This window comes from Orbicella franksi, chromosome 1, assembly GCF_964199315.1.
Source record: "Orbicella franksi chromosome 1, jaOrbFran1.1, whole genome shotgun sequence".
Lineage (NCBI taxonomy): Eukaryota > Metazoa > Cnidaria > Anthozoa > Scleractinia > Merulinidae > Orbicella > Orbicella franksi.
Window position 1 is genome coordinate 17,476,723 of NC_138145.1, and position 21,354 is coordinate 17,498,076.

General features: G+C 38.9%; 1 protein-coding gene across 2 annotated transcripts in view; it reads right to left on the bottom strand.

Annotated features, from left to right (window-relative positions):
• Positions 1 to 12,342, bottom strand: part of LOC145494038 (kinesin-like protein unc-104) — a 34,145-nt gene extending 21,803 nt beyond the window's left edge. For both annotated transcript variants that reach the window (XM_081473510.1, XM_081473503.1), the window contains exons 1-19: positions 11,878 to 12,342; positions 8,857 to 8,933; positions 7,930 to 8,006; positions 7,452 to 7,551; positions 7,048 to 7,113; positions 6,784 to 6,860; positions 6,384 to 6,485; positions 5,232 to 5,309; positions 4,835 to 4,868; positions 4,650 to 4,727; positions 4,377 to 4,442; positions 3,855 to 3,936; positions 3,649 to 3,727; positions 2,979 to 3,042; positions 2,308 to 2,389; positions 1,744 to 1,823; positions 1,020 to 1,099; positions 602 to 677; positions 200 to 279 (exon numbers count right to left, since the gene is read on the bottom strand). In XM_081473510.1, the coding sequence (XP_081329636.1) occupies positions 200 to 279; positions 602 to 677; positions 1,020 to 1,099; positions 1,744 to 1,823; positions 2,308 to 2,389; positions 2,979 to 3,042; positions 3,649 to 3,727; positions 3,855 to 3,936; positions 4,377 to 4,442; positions 4,650 to 4,727; positions 4,835 to 4,868; positions 5,232 to 5,309; positions 6,384 to 6,485; positions 6,784 to 6,860; positions 7,048 to 7,113; positions 7,452 to 7,551; positions 7,930 to 8,006; positions 8,857 to 8,933; positions 11,878 to 11,977 (1,478 nt within the window). In that variant the 5' untranslated portion in view covers positions 11,978 to 12,342. The remainder of the gene's footprint in view (positions 1 to 199; positions 280 to 601; positions 678 to 1,019; positions 1,100 to 1,743; positions 1,824 to 2,307; positions 2,390 to 2,978; positions 3,043 to 3,648; positions 3,728 to 3,854; positions 3,937 to 4,376; positions 4,443 to 4,649; positions 4,728 to 4,834; positions 4,869 to 5,231; positions 5,310 to 6,383; positions 6,486 to 6,783; positions 6,861 to 7,047; positions 7,114 to 7,451; positions 7,552 to 7,929; positions 8,007 to 8,856; positions 8,934 to 11,877) is intronic.
• Between the last annotated feature and the right edge of the window lie 9,012 nt (positions 12,343 to 21,354).

The following is a 21,354-nucleotide window of genomic DNA, read 5'->3' on the forward strand; positions in this document are numbered from 1 at the left end:
GAGAGGGATAACCTCGCGATAATAAGGCCTATTTGGGCGATTAGAACATCTCTATAATGATATTTTACAAACTCACGACTTCCGAAAGTTATGAACGTCAGATTTGACATTCAAAGAATGTCCATCAAAAAACAACTACCTAACAAGAAGTAAGTTGGTAGTTCAGAGTTATAATTTGAGTTACAAACAGTTTATGTACCTTGTCACTCCATCCTTCACGTAGTAAAGAAGGCATTCAGACATCAAGGGATCTTCATTCAAATTCACTAAATGAGGACTCTGAAAGAAATTCAAGCAATACAAACAGCTTCCGTGTTGCTCAATTTTGGTGTTGTGCTGTCCTTTGTAGTGACAATAACGTATCAAGTCATGAAGAATAGTCATTAGACGTTTTGGCACACAGTATCAGTATATATAATGATAAGTCTTACAGTATTTTAACAAGCCAGCAGAGTAAGTCATTCAGCAGCACATCACAGAAATGTAGAGCAATACTTAACACTTAAATGTCTAGTACTTAGAAGATTTAATAAGCCATGACTTTGAACTGCGTTTATGTAAACACTTGAATCATATTGCAGGAACTGTGTTCATAACCTACCCTTCTTGGCTGAAAAAGTCCAACTGTATGACCATCAACACCAATAGCAACACCCATTTCAGCTAGCATTGCCTCTCTGCAAAATTAATAAAATGAAATCTTTTCACGCGTTTTGTCACTATCTGTAATTATCTCTTTGAGGTTTATAATGTAACCTAAAAACAGCCCCTTAAGTTTGTGGTGAAAGGTTCCAAGAAATGTTTAGAACCTTTTGATGATCACTAAAGACGTTAATGAGAAGGAGAAAGATGTCTGAGATTAGATGACCTGAAACCAATAAGGTGGAAAAGAATGGGATGATGCCACAATTTTCATCTATTTCAACAGTACTACCTCTTAGCTAGTTTACTGTAACAAACCTGAACAGTCGCTAATTCAAACACTTTAAAGAATCATAAATTGTTTTATCTATTCTGACCTCTCCTGCTTGATGGCTTCTGTTTTCCTTAGCTTCTCTTCCCAGGTTTCATTGAGCTCAGCTATAAGTTTCTCTGATACCTATAATTCAATATAATACCACACGTCTGTATAGAAACGGAAGTAGCAAATTTAGGTGGACCTATTAACTGCATCCACAAACTACAGAAAAGTCCAGTAGCTGTTACAGGAGTAGTTATGTGTTACTATCAACTAAAGGTTGATAATCTGATTATACAGATGTACTACAGGCCAGGCATTTATTCTAAATGCTACATCAATGACGTGACAAGCTCTGTGAGGCCATTGACTGAAGCATGGGGACATGTTGGGCTTCAACAATATGGCTGGTACCTCTTTCAACACAGGTTCCTTGTCAGCAAGTGCACCTTAAGGTCAAGGTATTGTACCAAGGTGCTTTTTTGGCCCAATTTCTATTGGTAGATAACACTGCACCCAGTGAAGAACAATGAACTAAATGCTTCTCAGGTCATTTCACATCACGAAAACCTGAAGTGCCTCCAGAGAGAGTTGAAGTAAACTTTTGTCCAACTCTTATCCAGTGAGCACACATCAACTCTTGTATCCATCTGAACTGGCCTTAATCTTCTAGTACAGCTGTACAGTATCTGTAACTCTCCTCAGGTAATTGAGTTTTTTATCAGATCTGTTGTTCTCTTGACCTGAGTTTTTATGAGGATTAAAGAGTTCAGAGAGAATCCAACCTTAAGCCTCTCTAGGGTTCCATCCTGGAATTCCTGGCTATACCTTCTTGGCAAGTGAGTGGAACCCTGCTTTAACACAGCTGAAAATGAAAATGTTGTTGAATGTTTATACTGTTGTCAATGCACTTAGCTACACCTAGCTACTGTAGTTCACAGACATGCCACTTAAACTGAGCGAAACAAATATTAATATCAACTAAACAAAATACGCTTAAAACTCCCAACTGGCAAGAGGCAGACCAGTTGGCTATTTGCATGACCAAGGAGTTCAACTACAGTCTACCGAGAAACAACTCTAGCTAAGTGGGTAGAGAGGGACTTGTACCCATGACCTGCGGATTTCAAGTCTGGTGTCCTAACCACTTGGCCACACTGCCTCCCCAAGAAACAAAGTACGCACTAGTCAAAAAACCTGATGGAAAAGAGTCTTCAAGGAAAGAAGATAAAGTTACAAGAAAAATGTTTTTAAAGAAACAAAAATAAGTATGAATGGGCATTACATATGTAAATGAAACAAATAAATAAAAGGAGGAGGAAAGACATGCTGAGTGATTTTCAACTTACATTGCAGATCATCAGGATTGTAGCCTTCGTTGACAAGAAGCTCCTTTAGCTTTGACACTTCTTCTTTTAATTCTCTAATTATCTAGATTGGAAAAGATGTTTCCTTTGGACGATTCTTTGCAACTTTGACATAAGGTTATTGAAAACATTTTCAGAATGAAACTATTGATTTTAAAAAAAATTGAATAGGGTTCCATAAGTTCACAGTTCCCCACATGTTGGAGATTAGACATATGAAAGAGTCAGTTCAAATTTCTGTTCACAGGCTTACCATCTTCTGTTTGTGAGCTAAACTGTGCTTTTCATTGACTGTGTCAGCTAACCTAACCTTTCTAAACCAGGTAATATGGGGGGAGGGGCTTTTAAAACTGATTCATGTAAAATGAATATAAGCATTAACAGGAAGTTGTTCTCTCTTGGTCTGGATTGATTTGTCAACTTAAGAACTTGAGAACAAGCCTTGTTGTCTTGTTCTATGATGAAAACCATCCACACCAAAAAAATTTGGTAGGCCTGTGGCCTGTGTTCTGATTCTCGGTTTAATACATTATTATAAATAGACTTATTCAATCAGGGATGAGGCTTATTGATCCTAAGAGTGGCATGTGGAATTTTGGTGAAGTCCAGGAGGTACACATGTACTTTGTTATCTGGAGGTTGTTTGACAATACCTTTGCATTAGGATCTTCATTGACAATAGCTTTACAGACAATCTGCTTGGCACGGTCAGCATATCTGTTAGAACATTTAAATAGCAAGAGAGTTAATTAACTAAGATAAATTTGTGTCAATAAAGGAACCCCTTAGAAACATGGCATTCTACATTGTGTCCTTGTTGAATGCATGGATTCAAGATTCTTCTCCCCTACTCACCCTCCTACAGGGAAGAAGAAATGATTAACTGGGCGGAAATCCAACTGTGGCGCGTGGTAAGTAATATATGAAACACAAAAGACATTGTTTGACCACCTTTCCAAACACTGAGAACAGAGTTGAGGAAAATACGACCTGCAGTGGAGTGTTTTGAATGAACCCTGAGGTGTTTGGAAATGTGGTCAAACACTGTCTTGAGTGTTTGAAATATCTTCTCAAACAAAACTAAAACTAAGCAGAAAACGGAGAAATAAAATCACAAAATCATAAAAATCTATACTAATTAAAATCAGATATCCAAACACTGTCACAGTAATGACTTCCTTTGTTTAAACTTGATGAATTATACCCAACCTAACACTGGAGGAGATGAAATGAGAGATGAGACTTTAGGAAACAAATGAAAAAGAATGGTTTGAGGAATGTTTTTATTAAATAATAGAACAAAGGAAATCAAAATGGTTGTACCTCAATGTGCTCAATGTTTCCTCAAAATTAATGTCTGCTGGACTAATGGCAGCAATCATGGCTGTCCTTGAATTTCCACCTATTTTGAGATGAAAAAAATACATGTGTCTCAAATCTGGTTACTACATGTAACAGAAAAGTAGGTTTTGATTAGTTCTTGATATAGCTTTGAAACAAGAGAAAAGGAAAAACCTCAGGAACTGTACCTAGATTTTCCTTCAGAAGCCATGTCAGGACGGAGTCTCTGTATGGTATGAAATCTGATCTCCTCCTCTTCTTTTGAGAAGACTGGAAGATAAGAAAATTTGGTACATGTACATGAGCAAAACCTTTGTTATATCTAGGTTAACATTTTAACAAACAATGACTTGATATTGTCGTCTTGTAGATTGAAGCATCAAGTGCATATGAATTTTTTACACTGACAAAGGTCAGGGATAAAAAAGCATGTTGATGTACATGTGATGTTCCTCTCTTTCTATTTCATGACTGCTTGAATTATTTACAAACAGCAAAGGCAGGGATCCACAAACAATACTTGAATTAAGTCTCATAAAAATAAACATGATACTTTAATATAGAAATTATTATAATAGTATGTAAACTACAAGCATGTTCGGTGACTGGTTTAATTCACTTCATATGGAATTCATAATGGAAGTCAAGCTACATCTATGTCCGCTAAGCATAATCTTATTATAAATCAATGTCTAAATTAAATTAATTACCTGTTCAGCTAGAGCAGAGATCACCTTCCCAAGGGTCGTCAATGATTTGTTGATGTTTGCACCTTCCTGAAACACTCACACAAACCTTGTTAGTCTCAATTAAGTGCAATCCACAAAGTGGTCTATATACTGTACTTGGGAGAAAAGAAATTGGTGTCTGATAGACTTGGATGAAACAATTTAGTTTTCTATACAACCAGAATAACCTCAAATGAACTGCCCTGCTTTAATCTTCCTGATGGATTATAATATGAAACGTCATGCCACACACACCTTGAGTCTCTCCCCTTTAGCACCTGTCGCATCTGCCCTCTCACTGCCAGCAAGATCCACCAAACTCAGCTTACTGACCTACATGAAAGATACATAAAAACTTTACATGACAAAGACTGAATACAAGCTGCACATTCTGACTGGCTAGTGCAAGTGCGAATTGTGACAACTTCAAGCTTGTGTACCTTGGCCGATGAAAGGTCTGATAAAGAGTCATGCCTATTAAAATACAGAAGCATATCAGACTTTATCATAATTAAAATAACACATGGACTACAAAAACTAAACTAAAACCATAAAATCATGCCTTGAAAGGTGTGAGCATATATGGGTGTGAAGGTGCCTGCAGTTGAAATTTTATTTATTACCGGTATTATTTATTTATTTATTTATTTATTTATTTATTTATTTATTTATTTATTTATTTATTTATTTATTTATTTATTTATTTATTGATGTACATGTATTCGTCTATTTTATAGTATTTTTTTTTTTACATGTGCCCTAATTTGATTCATAGTGCCACGAAAAGAAACAAAAAAATTCACCATCTTCATTCACTTATCACAACAATATTCTTACCTTCGCTGTGTAAACACAATACTGAAAATTGCATGGGATCTACTGCTGGTTTCATTCATGTTAGTGGCAGCCACTGTCCTGTGAATTAGAAAAAAAAGCAAAATAATAAGCCATCAATACAGAACACTAAAAGGAATTTCAAGAAAATAAAAATTTAATCATTATTGTTGTGATAAATAATTTCAACTCAATTTTTACAAATTCTGTCTGCTATGTTATCTTGTATATTAACTGCTATATATTCTGTAAGAAATGATCTTGTATATCACCAAGTAAGCTGCCCTTCAATTAATTTCAAGGTCTTTAACTCTCTATCTTATGACGGAGAAAATTTCTTCTTCTTTGTGACTGACTGAGAGCAGGCCAATAAAATTTTAAAAATTGTTAATTTTAAATTTGCACTACAGTGAGAACTGACGCATGTGTACATGTATTCAAAATTTCCTCGGTCATATATTAATAAATTATTGTATGAAAGCTCAAGCAATTAAGGACTTACACTTCAAGCCATGTTTGAAAATTCTTTCAAATTGCGCTCGCCTAAAGGCTGATGTAATTTTGAGAGAATTTGCAAACATCACTTGTATTATAAATCCACAGCACATGGGAAGGGTTATAGCCACACCCCTCTCTGCATGCACTGCAACCTCAGTAGGCACTGCATTCCTTTAAGGCTAAGTTTACAGGACTGTGTACAATTAACAACTGGTTCATGCTTTAGCATGCATCAGCGTCACATGCATGTGTGAAGTTTAGAGAGCACAAAAAAAGTGTAAGAGTTGCTAAAGGTGCAGCTTGGGGCAACTCTAGCTATGAGTGCTCTCTAAATTAACTTCTCAAGTACATCATAACTTAACAATTGATAATGCACAGCTAAAAGCATGAATCAATATATTGTTGTTTTTTTAACAGTGGAAATGGCAAAGCAAAGTTTAACCTGCTCACACCATACACATGCATCGTTGTATTGTGATGCACACTTATGTTTTTTTTAAATATGATAGCAGAGCTTTTCTAGCTATGTTGTTATAGTTTAATGAACCAATGAAAGATGTCAAAAAAAAAGCTTCATTTCTTTTATTTCTCACTCTTGCATGACGACTACCACTACCTCTCTACACCAATAATATTAATTATTAATTATTAACTTACCTGGCTTTGTTGCCTTCATCAATGAGGTCATTTATGTCCTCAAATGAGGTGACAGCAAGTTTGGTCAGGTCCTCTACATATGGTCCTAGCATTGGGTGTTCCCTTTGAAGCAACAATTGAAAACAAAAACATTTACCTGAAACAGACTGTGAAAAACTCCCGTGTACAAGAGAGTACCTACTACTCTAAGGAGATGGGGAAGTTTCTTTATGAGACATCACTGGTAGAAATATTTCAAGGATCTTCAAAGATCTCTGTGACAAACTACAGATGTACATGTATGTGAGCTACAAATGACTGTGAAATTGATGGGAGAGAAGGAGGAATACTTCTTTAAAGTATTAGTCCACAAAATAACTCAACATTAACACTTCTGATGCTGTGGGTACATGTAGCTTACCTCACTCTCAAGTTGTTCTTGGCACTTGGACTTAATAAATCTCGTACTCTTTCACAGTAGATCTCAAGATAGCTGACCTGATGCCAAACAGATAATTTATGTACATGTATAATTCTTTGAGAAATTAAAGCTGATGCAAGCAGTATTTAACTGATTCAGATGTTAGAAAATTTGCTCTTGAATACCTAGTTTTTGATGAATTATTTGTAATAAATAATAAACATTTTACCAGGTAGACCCAGTAGTTTAAAGTGTTTTTAATACCTCAGCAGATAATGTCATCTCATCACTGTCCTCGCTATCAATCTTTTGAAACAGCTCTTCACAAAGCTACATAAAATTTAACGGAAAATGATAATCAAAGACAAATTAATGGTAAAATATTTACTTTACTTGTTGGGATTAAGTTTTTTTTTCTGTTATTTAAAATCATAACCAGTTTAGTTAAAATTTTGGGATATAAAATGTAAGACACCTACTTCACATGTAGAACAAAGGCAGAAGTCCTAAAGCTTGTTTCTACCATGCTTTGTTTGTTAATTATCAGGAATAGGATGCCAGATAATAATAGGATAATTAGACTACATATGCGCAGGAACAGGTTGTGTGTCCATCATTTGGAGATTCAATGCATTGTTAATCTTTGAACTACATGACAAATCTCTCACCTGTGGTATAATTCCTTTTTGGTCAGCCTCCTGTTTACCCATCATTGTATAAGACTTTCCTGAGCCTGTCTGGCCATATGCAAATATACAGATGTTGTACCTGAAGGCAGAATACGGATTCATGCTGATGAGACCGAACTTACATGTATGTTTCTTATATGGCCTTTTGGCCACGTACAAAATTACCTTTAAGTTGAAAGAAACCTGAAAATATTGGTTTACTAGATAGAAAAACACCAAAGAGATAATAAACCTTGAGGGATCGAGGATGGTTAAGGAAGTAGCAGATTAACATGGATGACAAACACAGAAATTGAATTTTTAGGGTAAACCGCAAACCATGACATAACTCTTTTAAGTACCAGATATTGGACCAAAAGCCTCAACAAGTTAAGTGCAAAGCATATACTGTATGATAAAATAATGGTAAAACAGGATAATGAAAATGACACTGCAAAAACATACATGTGATACAAACCCTTCAAATGCATGTGCCAACATTTCTTTGCCAATATCTGCATAAACTTTTTTCTGTGATGCAAAATGGGGATCATCCTAGAGATTAGAGAGGTATAAAAGACAAATTAAGTCAAACTCCTCACTTAGTCTGATGGCTTATGAGAATGTGCCAGCACTGGAATCTGTATTAGAGGAAAATTATTAAGCATTATTTACTGGGTCTGATTTTCTTCCCTTGTTCCTCTCTTTTGTTTCAATAAAAATAATTCTAACTAGCCAATAGGGACTAACTCGAAAACGTAATCATAATGGTTCTTTTAGCCTCCAGGCTCTTGTTTTATAATAACTACTTTCCTTTTATCTTTATTAACAGGTAAAATCAACTTTTAACGTATCTGCCGTGTAATTTTGTTTGTGAGCCAATAAAGATTATGGTACTATTCAGGGCTTCTGATATTCTGCAATGGTGCGATTTTGCACAATTGACCTAAAATTGTAACAAATCACATAATTCACAAAAAATCCCAAAATTCTTACAAAATAGCACAAGTTATTTGAGGAAAAGAGAGGAAAATGTCTAATAGGGTCTTGGATAGCAAAAAATGGGTTGTGCTCCTCTGAGACCTAATAAAACAAGGTTAAACTGCTAAAAAGAAATTGCATAATTTGCTGCAAAATAGACCTTTCTTGCCACATAATGTGCCTTGAAAATTCTGCATACATGTACATGTAATTTCTTAAAAATGTTTGCAGAATATCAGAAGCCCCATAATTATTGTATTGTGTTGTTATAATTGACAGGCCAGAAATGAGGTGCAGTGTACAACTGCATTAAACTTTAACTGGCTAGTCATCTTGACCGGCAACCATGTGACAATTATTTTCAACCCTGTCCAAGATAGTGGAGTTGCTATTTTAGCCTTTTTTGCATATTAGAAATCTTTACCTCATTATGAGACCAGTAAGAATAATCAAAAGTAAAGCTCTTGGGTTTTTCACTCAGGTTTCTGGGGTTCATGATGGCTGCAAAGAAAAAGGAATAATGAGGGAAGTACCTTACAACTGTACACTGTACACATAACAATATTTATTGTTGGTAAAGGGTATTTTCGTGATTCGTGAATGGACTAATTTTTTTCCGTGTAATGTGAAATAGCTTGTTTTTTTCTCATGAATCGTGATTTCATTGGTAGCCGTGAATCATGATTTTCCAAAAAAGTTCTTCGTGAAATGAGAAATAAGAATTTAATTCATCATGAACTGTGATTTTGGTTGTGCGTTTTATTATTTTCGACAGTAATTAACAGTGTTGCATGACCATGACAGGACTATCATCCCTTTATTGCTTGGCCTCCATGTTCCCTGTCTTTGGTGACCTTTGTTCAGATTTGTTATTTTACCCATCATTTGCATCCTGAGTTATTTCAATCTGCCGCTATTTCATAAATGGTGCAAACAGACTAAGGTCAACATGATCTGCATTCTTTACCAAATGTAACCGTTTTGATCAGTTTCTTTTTTAACAGAAGAGAGAAATCACGTTTTCCATTCTCTAGTGCAGCGCATATGGGGATTTGGATATTTTTATCTGGGGAGCCTCCATGCAGTTTCTCATTTTTAAGTATCCCACTTGGATGCAACTCAGTACATTACACCAGAGATTTTGGGGACAGCCCTGGAATCAGTGAAAAGAATAACACAGTGGTCCACTTTTTATTTTACACACTCATCATTGTATTATCCGGTACCCTCAACACAAATCCACCTTGAGAATTTTCCAAAGATAAAAAGAAAGGCAACCTTCCTTGAGTTCAAATGACCAACTGATGAGGAACTGAGCAAATGCCCATATGGTAAATGCGTTGGACAACACACCGTCCGATAAGATGTCCAACAACTAAGAACAAGGCTTGAACTCTTCCTCTCAACATGTGTACACTGTATCAGACTGCTCTCCACCAGGGAGAACGGTTAGAGTTTGCATCAGAAAATGAATATCAAAATGAGTTTTCAAGAGATAAAGGAAGATAAGGTGCAGGTCCGGTTTTCTTATTGCTGCGTGCAGAACATGAAGCAAACAGATGATAAAGACATCTAACAAGGCTGTGCTTTGGGCGTAACTTTACAAATATCACAAGTTACATAAGTTTGTGTCATGAAACATGAAATGCCGATTTTATTTCCCATGAATTGTGAAAGGACCAATTTATTTTCTGTGAAACGTGATTTTGACCCCCCCTCCCCCTTAACCGGAGACGAGCGCACTAACCATGAGGCCACCGCGCCTCCGGATCAAGCAGTCCGGGTTCGAGCCCTGGCCGGGGACATTGTGTTGTGTTCTTGGACAAGACACTTTACTCTCACAGTGCCTCTCTCCACCCAGGTGTATAAATGGGTACCGGCGAACTTAATGCTGGGGGTAACCCTGCGATGGACTAGCATCCCATCCAGGGGGGAGTAGAAATACTCCTAGTCGCTTCATGCTACAGAAACCGGGATAAGCTCCGGCCTGATGGGCCACTTGGCTCGCATGCAGACTTTACCTTTACCCCCTTAACCACCCTCTTTATTGTGACTCCATAAACAAAATAACTGTTTTACATTTTACATAATTTTTATGTGGGATGCTCACCTATCACATACACTGAGGTAATTCCCTCTGACATCATTACTAGTACTTGTGTATTACTAGCACAGGTCAATTTGTTCTTTAGGTCAGAATGACTTCAACCTAGATTAAATTGTTTTAACCTACAATCATGGACAAATTGTGTTGGAAAATGCCAAAAACATGAAATCATAATCGTAATCCCTACAGAATAAGTGTCAACACCCCCATTCCCCCTTCCAATGTTGGAAAATGGTAAAATACAAACTTGTGTCAGATGAAAGTGTTTTGTCAACATTGGACAGGGGTGGGGAGGGGCAAAATGTGAATAGAATGATTTTTTTCCAACCCCTGTGACCAAGGTTGTAGGTTAAACTTTCCAAACCACTTTATTATATTTTTTTTTTCTTCATTTTTTGGGAGTTCTTAAAAAGAACACCAGCACACCACCCACCACACCCCTCCCTCAGTACATTCCGGCCATATATCAAAACATTGTCAAAGCAAAAACCTGTGACACACTCCAGGACATCCATTAAACATTTTGTAGTAAGCAGAATCACCACACTGACATTTTAATGCTTGCTACAAATGTCACAAAGTATTATTTTGTCACTTTAGAATTGAGAGGTATCAAGTCAGAATTTCCTTGAAGAAAACACAATAATTTTTGTATGCACACCTGTATTTGATATTAAGTATAGCTATACACATATGCAAATCAAAACAGATCATGCCAATATTACCTTACAGTAAGATCATATTTACCACAATCTCAAATTAATTTTTTTGGGCCAAATAATAAAAATTGAGTCACAAATTTGAACAGTATTATGTTTCGATTATTTCAATGCTTACATATATGTAACTAAGTTATTTTATTTTCCTCTGGTTCCGATAATTTCTCACTGTGAAGACATGTAAATTTTAAGAATTTCAGCAAGCATATGATTCGTTAAACGGGATGAAAATAGCATGAAGTTTTTTAAACAAAAATATAAACGTCATTATTTCTAGTACAAAATGTTCAACTCAAAACAACAAAAGTATTCCCAAAAAATGTTTAAAACCGCATATATGCAAATTGACCAGGAGAAATATAAGCTCAGCGAGACCTTCTGACGTTGAAGTGTGGAGAAAACCCAAAAATTCTAGCAAGTGAGCTGTTCATTAGTATCTCAGCTCTAAACGATAATGTTCACGTAACTTTTGGATCGGAAACTAAGGCATTCATACCAATTCAAAAGAAACAGGAAAAAACAGAGGATACAAAATAAACCTATTCCCTGCACCTGTTCACCCACTAATCCTGAGATTGAATAGATAAGATTTAAATTAGTATTGCCACTTTTGACTCACTTGTTGTCGCTCCGTGCATCCCAATTATACATCTGCATCTTCGGTTGTTTTCTCGCGTCGCAAACGGCCTCACTCGTACGCAAACCCTTACAGACGACATTTCTTAAGCTGAGTGAAAGAGCACTGCCATTTTGAGTGTTTGAACGAGTAGCGTTGATGACTTTTGTCTCCATTGCATTACATCATTGCCCAGTCGAGCGACATCTGTTGCAGAATATACGAGCCGCCTTTCTCCAACACTTGTCAACTGTATGGCGTTCCTGCAGTCCTCTGGTAGAATGAGGCCAAAACAAAATGGCGCAATAAAGTATTGAACTGATTACATGAAGCGGAAAAGGATTATTTCTTCTGCTTATCGGAAAATCACAAATGAATTCCGCCAAAAATATAAGACTTCGGATCAAAATCACTGAAGAAATTACCACGGTTTTGGTAATAGGGTAAATCCGCTGAACCTGAGGCATGTCCACGTGGGCGCATGTCTGAGGAAACAAATATTCCACGAGTTCTCCACGAGCGTGATATGAGACGGTAGATGGTATATACTTCATGCTAGCATGCATATAGAGCACTTTATGTTTATACCATATATGGTATATCGTAATATGGCAGAAAGATCAACTCGCATACACTTCCATACACTTGTATTCATTGACCCTCACCTTTACGCATTCGCCTTCACATTTATTCACTCTCCTTAACTTTTATTCACATGTATTCCCTCATCCTCACTTGTACGCACTTTCTTTCACTTGTATGCACTCTCGTTCACTTGCATACACTCACATACACCTGTACGCACTTTCCTTCACTTGTATGCACTCACCTTCACTTCTACACACTCTCCTTCACTTGTATGCACTCACCTTCACTTGTACGAACTTTCTTTCACTTGTATGCACTCACCTACACCTGTATGCACTTTTCTCCACTTGTATGCACTCTCCTTCACTTGTATGCACTCAACTACACCTGTACGCACTTTCCTTCACTTGTATACACTCCCCTTCACTTGTATGCACTCACCTACACCTGTATGCACTTTTCTTCACTTGTATGCACTCTCCTTCACTTGTATGCACTCAACTACACCCGTACACACTTTCCTTCACTTGTATGCACTCTCCTTCACTTGTATGCACTCACCTACACCTGTACGCACTTTCCTTCACTTGTATGTACTCTCCTTCACTTGTATGCACTCAACTACACCTGTACACACTTTCCTTCACTTGTATGCACTCTCCTTCACTTGTATGCACTCACCTACACCTGTACACACTTTCCTTCACTTGTATGCACTCTCCTTTTCTTGTATGCACTCACCTACATCTGTACACACTTTCCTTCACTTGCATGCACTCACCTTCACTTGTATACACTCTCCTTCACTTGTACGCACTTTCCTTCACTTGTATACACTCACCTTCACTTGTATGCACTCACCTTCACTTCTACGCACTTTCCTTCACTTGTATGCACTCTCCTTCACTTGTGTGCACTCACCTTCGCTTGTATGCACTTATCTTCATTTGTATGCACTCGATCAACTTCACTTGTATTCAGTCGCCTTCACTTGTATGCACTCACCTTCTCTTGTCTTCACTCACCTTCACTTGTATGCACTTATTTTCACTTGTACGCACTCATCTTCACTTGTATGCAATCGCCTTCACTTGTATGCACTCACCCTCACTTGTATTCACTCACCTTCACTTGTATGCACTCACCTTCACTTGTACGCACCCACCTTCACTTGTATGCACTCACCTTCACTTATATGCACTTGCCTTCACTTGTATGCACTCACGTTCACTTGTAAGCACTCACCTTCACTTGTACGCACTCACTTTCACTTGTATGCACTCACCCTCACTGCATGCACTCACCTTCACTTGTATTCACTCAGCTTCACTTGTATGCACTAACCTTCACTTATAAAAAATCCCCTTTGAGTCAGTCACATTTTTATTATTGCTGCCCAGTTTGGGGTGGTATGAATAATCCATTAATTGAAAAACTTCACAAAATCGTGCTGCTAAGGTTATAACAAAATCTAGTTATAAAGTCAGTTTTCTCATCATCTGGACTCACTTAGCTGGGAAAGTTTGACAAAGCACGGGAGTAGTGAAGGCGAGTGCATACAAGTGAAGGCGAGTGCATACAAGTGAAGGTGAGTGCATACAAGGGAAGGCGAGTACACACAAGGGAAGGTGAGTGCATACAAGTGAAGGCAAGTGCATACAAGTGAAGGCGAATGTATACAAGTAAAGGCGAGTGCATACAAGTGAAGGCGAGTGCATACAAGCGAAGGCAAGTGCATACATGTGAAGGTAAGTGCATAAAAGTGAAGGTGAGTGAATACAACTGAACGTGAGTGAGCACAAGTGAAGGTGAGTGAATGCAAGTAAAGGTGAGTGCATACACAAGTGAAGGTGAGTGCATACAAGTGAAGGTGAGTGCATACAAGTGAAGGTGAGTGCGTACAAGTGAAGGTGAGTGCACACAAGTGAACGTGAGTGCGCACAAGTGAAGGTGAGTGAATCCAAGTGAAGGTTGGTGCATACAAGTGAAGGTGAGTGCATACTAGTGAAGTCGAGTGCATACAAGTGAAGGCGAGTGAATACTAGTGAAGGTGAGTGTGTACAAGTGAAGGCGAGTGCATACAAGTGAAGGTGAGTGCGTACAAGTGAAGGTGGGTGCGTACAAGTGAAGGTGGGTGCGTACAAGTGAAGGTGAGTGCATACAAGTGACGGTGAGTGCGTACAAGTGAAGGTGAGTGCATACAAGTGAAGGTGAGTGCATACAAGTGACGGCGAGTGCATACAAGTAAAGGCGAGTGCATACAAGTGAAGGTAACTACATGCTAATGAGTTTAAGCGCATACAAGTGAACGTGAGTGCGCACAAGTGAAGGTGAGTGAATACAAGTGAATGTTGGTGCATACAAGTGAAGGCGAGTGCATACAAGGGAAGTCGAGTGCATACAAGTGAAGGTGAGTGAATGCTAGTGAAGGTGAGTACATACAAGTGAACGTGAGTGCGTACAAGTGAAGGTGAGTACATACAAGTGAAGGTGAGTGCGTACAAGTGAAGGTGGGTGCGTACAAGTGAAGGTGAGTGCATACAAGTGAACGTGAGTGCGTACAAGTGAACGTGAGTACGTACAAGTGAACGTGAGTAGATACAAGTGAACGTGAGTGCATACAAGTGAACGTGAGTGCGTACAAGTGAACGTGAGTACGTACAAGTGAACGTGAGTAGATACAAGTGAACGTGAGTGCATACAAGTGAACGTGAGTGCGTACAAGTGAAAGTGAGTACCTACAAGTGAACGTGAGTGCGTACAAGTGAACGTGAGTGCATACAAGTGAACGTGAGTGCATACAAGTGAACGTGAGTGCATACAAGTGAACGTGAGTGCATACAAGTGAAGGCGAGTGCGTACAAGTAAAGGCGAGTGCATACAAGTGAAGGTGAGTGCATACAAGTGAAGGCGAGTGAATACAAATGAAGGCGAGTGAATAGAAGTGAAGGTAAGTGAATACAAGTGAAGGTGAATGCGTACAAGTGAAGGTGAGTGCATACAAGGGAAGGCGAGTGAATACAAATGAAGGCGAGTGAATAGAAGTGAAGGTGAGTGCATAAAAGTGAAGGTGAATGCGTACAAGTGAAGGTGAGTGCATACAAGTGAAGGCAAGTGAATAGAAATGAATGCGAGTGAATAGAAGTGAAGGTGAGTGAATGCAAGTGAAGGTGAGTGGATAAAAGTGAAGGCAAGTGGATACAAGTGAAGGTGAGTGCATACAATTTAAAGTGAGTAAATACAAGTGAAGGTGAATGCGCACAAGTGAAGGTGAGTGCATACAAGTGAAGGCAAGTGAATAGAAATGAATGCGAGAGGATAGAAGTGAAGGTGAGTGAATACAAGTGAAGGTGGGTGCGTACAAGTGAAGGTGAGTGAATGCAAGTGAAGGTGAGTGCATACAAGTGAAGGCGAGTGAATAGAAATGAATGTGAGTGAATAGAATTCGAAGTAAAGGTGAGTGAATACAAGTGAAGGTGGGTGCGTACAAGTGAAGGCGAGTGCATACAAGTGAAGTTGAGTGAATACAAGTGAAAATTAGTGCTTACAAGTGAAGTTGAGTGCATACACGTGAAGGTGAGTGCGTACAAGTGAAGATGAGTGCGTACAACTGAAGGTGAATGCATTAAGGTGAATGTCAGTGAATACAAATGTATGGAAGTGTGAGTTGATCTTTTTGCCATATTAGGATATACCATACATGGTATAAACATTAAGTGCTCTATATGCATGCTAGCATGAAGTTCTTACCCGGTAGATAGCCAACGAAGCACGTAGCGCCGAGTTGGCTGGATCATCTCACATCCAGCAAGCGCGAGTGGAATAATTGTTTTATTACTATTAGTAATCGTAGATTAAAGAATGTGTTCGAGTTTTGGTCGGTTTGGCATGTTAAAAAAGCAAAAATTCTTTGAACAGCCGAGTTTTGTGCCTGCCTGTTAGGTAGACGTGAAACTGGCCTCCCTCTAGCAGGAGCGAAAACAAATGAATCGATCGCAAAGTACGTGCCCACGAGAGGGTTTGTTCTCGTAATATTAGTTACGACCGGTCAGTGAAAACACGGACTGCAGTTGGTAGGCCGCAGTTAGTCCGCGCAGCCCGCGTTTTATACCTGAGTCCGTGTTTTATACCCAGTGCGTAATGCTAAGTCCGCGTTTTATGCCAAAGTCCGTGTTTTATACCCAGTCCGTAGTCCGCAGTCCGCAGTCCGCAGTCCGCAGTTCGCAGTCCGCAGTTCGCAGTCCGCAGTCCGCAGTCCGCAGTCCGCAGTCCGCAGTCCGCAGTCCGCAGTCCACCGTCCGCAGTCTACAGTCCGCAGTCTGCAGTCTGCAGTCCGCAGTCCGCAGTCTATATTTTACACTGACTGTGTAAATGGACACAAACGATGCCTGTTCCGTCGGTATGCGAGACGACGTGCTTTTCTTACCAAAACTAGGACAATTATTCTGTTTACGAACACGACTTTGAATCGCCTTGGCTTTGGGAAACAGCTACAGGGCATTTTCACTTCCGAACATAGGCGTACGGGCCGCGGAGCCGGAGGTGCAGCCCCTCCCCCCTCCCCTCCCCCAGTTACAGAAATTTTTGAAATTTTTCGGGCAAAACGCTGATGATTCGGGCAAAAGTACTCGGGAGAAAACATTCTAAAAGGTAGTCAAAGCCAGGCTTGTAGGCTACTTTCTCTGACGTTTGCCTTGTCAAAACGGAGTTAAGGTCAAATGCTCTAATGATCCAGGAAATCTGTTTTGAAAAAAGTCATATATCGTTTAAATGTGTATCTTGGAAATCGATGAGATGGATATTACTTCCATCAATAAAACAATGTCAGAATCAAAGCAAACTAAGACCTAGACTTAAGACAATTTTCTTGAACTTCTCGTACGAGGAAGAATTTACTGTTTCTTTTATAAGTTTCTGATTTTACTAGGCTGTCGATCGAGGTTATGGAGTATCCGAGGTTTTAAAATAACTACAGTGCAATCCCGATTTCTCGAATCCTCATTTTTTCGAACCTCCCGATAACTCGAAACAAAAGTCGTTTCCCTCTCCTCAGTTGAACACTGTAATTTTACCCCGATTTCTCGAAATATCCGATTTTTCGAACGAATTTTCGTTTCCCTTGGGGTTCAAAAATCGTGTCTCCACTGTAATTTTGGAATGATAATAGTTTCATTAGACATGAGAATTGAGAACGTTTTTGTTTTTACTGCGATTTGAATGCGTTCCGAAACAATGAAACAGAGGACATGTTTTTGTACCAAAGCAATCCTGTGGGAGTTGAACTCTTTTCCTATGTAAACACTTTCGTTGGCTTTATGTTACATATTTTGCGCACAGAAATCTAGGCCAGCGAAGTGAAACTACACATTTCCTCCTTTGACTTATTCCGCAGAAAGCAGCTTTGGTTTTGGTCGGGTTAAAAAGACATGTCTGCAAGGATTTTAAATGCTATTAACACAGACTTCGAACTTTAAACAATTAACTTATCCGCTACAGTCCACAATAAGCTGCCTCGACACTCGAAAGTCCGCAATATGCCATAACACTCGAAAGAAAGCACATGAACCAACATGGACATCTAGATGAACTCATTGTTGAAAACTGGGACCGAGCTTGTCACGTGACTTACACGATTTGACCCCCCTCGAACACTGAACTGAAAGGGAACGAATGCAAAACTAATGCGAAGTCGTTGTTCTTGAATTGTATTCTGGAGTTTTTTTGTCTTTGAATAGAGTCTTTATCTACGAAAGTGTCGTTTGAATACGTTTTCTACACTCGTTCGCCCCTGAAGAGTATTTAATTTTGGGGGGGGGAATTACAAAACTCGCATTCTTCTGCATTACCCGATTAGAATTGCGTTCTCTCGAAGGTAAAAATCGCCCTATGCCAAGATATAGAAAACTAAACTGAAATCAAAATAAAACGCCTCAAAAAGTCACGCGTAAGGTTACCATATTTGTAGAGCAAAGTATAATGGCTCATATCCCCTAAACCGATGAAAACTCTTGAAAAGCATTATCCAATGATCCAGTTTTTAATGAAGACTAAAATGATACACCTAAATATGTCTCTTCTACGAAAAACTTAGTTGGCTCAAGAATATCAAATGTAGCTTTCCTCCGATAAAACGTAAGTCTAGATATCGTAAAGGAATTTCCTTTTTTTCTCTGCATGCCTCTCTTTTGCGCAATTTCTGTAATTTTTGCCAATGAAAACCATAATTTCAGACAAGAGGTTTGGGGATGAAAGGTTCTGAAATCGAAAAAGGCAGAAATTAAAACTACCGTAGAATTCCGAAAGTAACAGCCCCCCGAAAATAACGGCTCCTCGAAAGTAACGCTATTTTTTTACCTTCCTATTGAGACTTCCGAACGGACTTCCGGGGGGACCATTACTTTCGAGTCTCAATTAGCCTGCGTAGCAAGCGTTCCCGTACGAAGCTTTTCCACATTCTGCCGCGCGTAAATTGGTGCGAGAGCACCACCCCCAGCTTCGTCGAGTTTTTGCTGTCGCTCCAGTTTACGCACGGCCAGAATGCGGAAAAGCTCTTCGTACGGGAACGCTTGCTACGCAGGCTAATTGAAACTCGAAAGTAATGGTCTCCCCGAAAGTAACGACCCGCCCAAAAGTAGCCGCCCTTTGAAGAAGTCACTAAAAAGCAAAACTCTCTGATCTCAAGCGCAATGTGGATGGAACAGCCTGACCGTTGGACTGAACAACTTGAAGAGTTGTTTGTGATTTCATTTCGAACTTAACTGAATGTTTCTTGAAACTATGATTTATGAGCTGTATTTGTCTGGCAACAGAGTCAAATAATAGTGTAACTGGTTGCATTGTGTTATAATGCGACCGTTTTACTGTCGCCTCGCAGCACCAACATTTGGAGCATTTTTTGTTTATACGGTCTGCTTTGTTTACGTGGTTCGTTAGTAACATACATAAACGGAACTTTTAATTTCATGATACGCGTCCGCCTTGCCTGAAACGACTGTTACCGTACAAACGTTTTTTAACCATTCGAAAGTAACAGCTACCCGTAAGCAACGGCTACCCGAAAGTAGAGGCTCCTTTTGCTGCTAAATCCGAAGTAACGGGAGCCGTTACTTTCGGAATTCTACGATATAAAGAAGACAAAACGAAGAAGCCAAAACAGGACGAACAAGGGGGGAAAAGATTTTAAAAAAACTCAAACAAGCAAAAGTAAAAAGCAGGAATTTCCTGGGGCGGAAGAACTTGAGCTCAAACCGGTCTGAGAGTAAATCCTCGCAGACCCAAATTCGCAGACCCAAATCCCTTCCACCCAAAAGGAATTTGACCCGTCAAAGTACATTCAACGTTATAAGATTCCAAAGGTTGAACTTCCTTTGAAGATGGCGGACAATAAATATTACATGGCCGAAGTTTGACACCATACTCCTTTTGACTCGTCAAAGAGATGGGATTCTAATAGTCTCCTCCGCAGCCGTTTTTTGGGATGTCACGCAACGTTGCGTGACATCCCAAAAAACGGCTGCGGAGGAGACTAGGATTCTAACTTTATGGCGACAGTAGTCTGTCTTGATATTTAGCCAAACACTAGCAAGGTTCTACATTCAACGTTATTAGACCCCAAAGGTTTAACTCCGTTTCAAGATGGCGGAATATAAGTAACACATTGCCACAGTTTGACATCATACTCCTTTTGACCCGTCAAAGATACTGGATTCTTATTGAGAGAGATGAAGTTTTAGGTGTCAGTTACATATCTTGACATTCACACAAAAACTACCGAGGTCCTAAAAAATTTATTACATCCCAAAGGTTACTCTGTTTCTCTAAATATGGCGACCATATTAGATTTAATGGCCAATGTTTGACATCATCGTCTTTTCCACCCGTCAATGCAAAGAGATTGGATGCTTATGTACAAAGATGAGGTTCCTGGCAACAGTAGAATGTCCTGATATTCAGACGAAAACTAGCACAGTCCCTGGCATTGAACGTTATTAGACCCCAAAGATTGAACTTCCTCTCAAGATGGCGGAATATGAGTAATACATGGCAGAAGTTTGACCACATACTCCTTTTGACCCGTCAAAGAGATAGGATTCTAAAAGCGAGAGATTAAGTTTATGGCGATAGTAGTCTGTCTTGATATTCAGCCAGAAACTAGCAAGATTCTACATTGAACGTTATTAGACCTCAAAGGTTGAACTCCGTTTCAAGATAGCGAAATATAACTAACACATGGCCACAGTTTGACATCATACTCCTTTCGACCCTTTAAAGAGATGAGATTCTAATACCGAGAGATTAAGTTTATGGCGACAGTAGTCTGTCTTGATATTCAGTCAAAAACTACCAAAGTACTAGATAACAAGTTATTCGATTAGACTTCGTGACAAGTTGGCAGTGACTTTACAATAAGGAGGCGAATTGCAATATACTTCTAGAGGGGGAATCGGCCGATGTTTTACATCAGACTTTTTTCCACCCTGGAAAGAGATGGGACTCGACTATCGATAGATGAAGTCTTAAGTGTCATATTTATCTGTTGACATTGGCACAAAAACTTTTAAGCTCCTATAAAATAAGTTATTTCATCGCAAATGTTACACCCTTCTTCTTAAGGTTACGGCTATATCAAATTAAATGGATCAAGTGGCAGTGATCAAGGTGATTAGAAAAGGCGGAAATTTCATAGTAACTGTCAACCAATGAAAACGCTCGATCCAATACATATGAAACGCTTTGTGATTGGCTACCTATGGGCAGTGTCTAAAGATACAGAAATGAAGCAGACATGGCGGACGATCAAACTTCATGTTGGAGTCGCCTATGGTATCTTCAGGAACGTTTAAAGCAAGAACGGCTGTTTGTCAACAAAGAAAAAACTGAAATATCTAATCT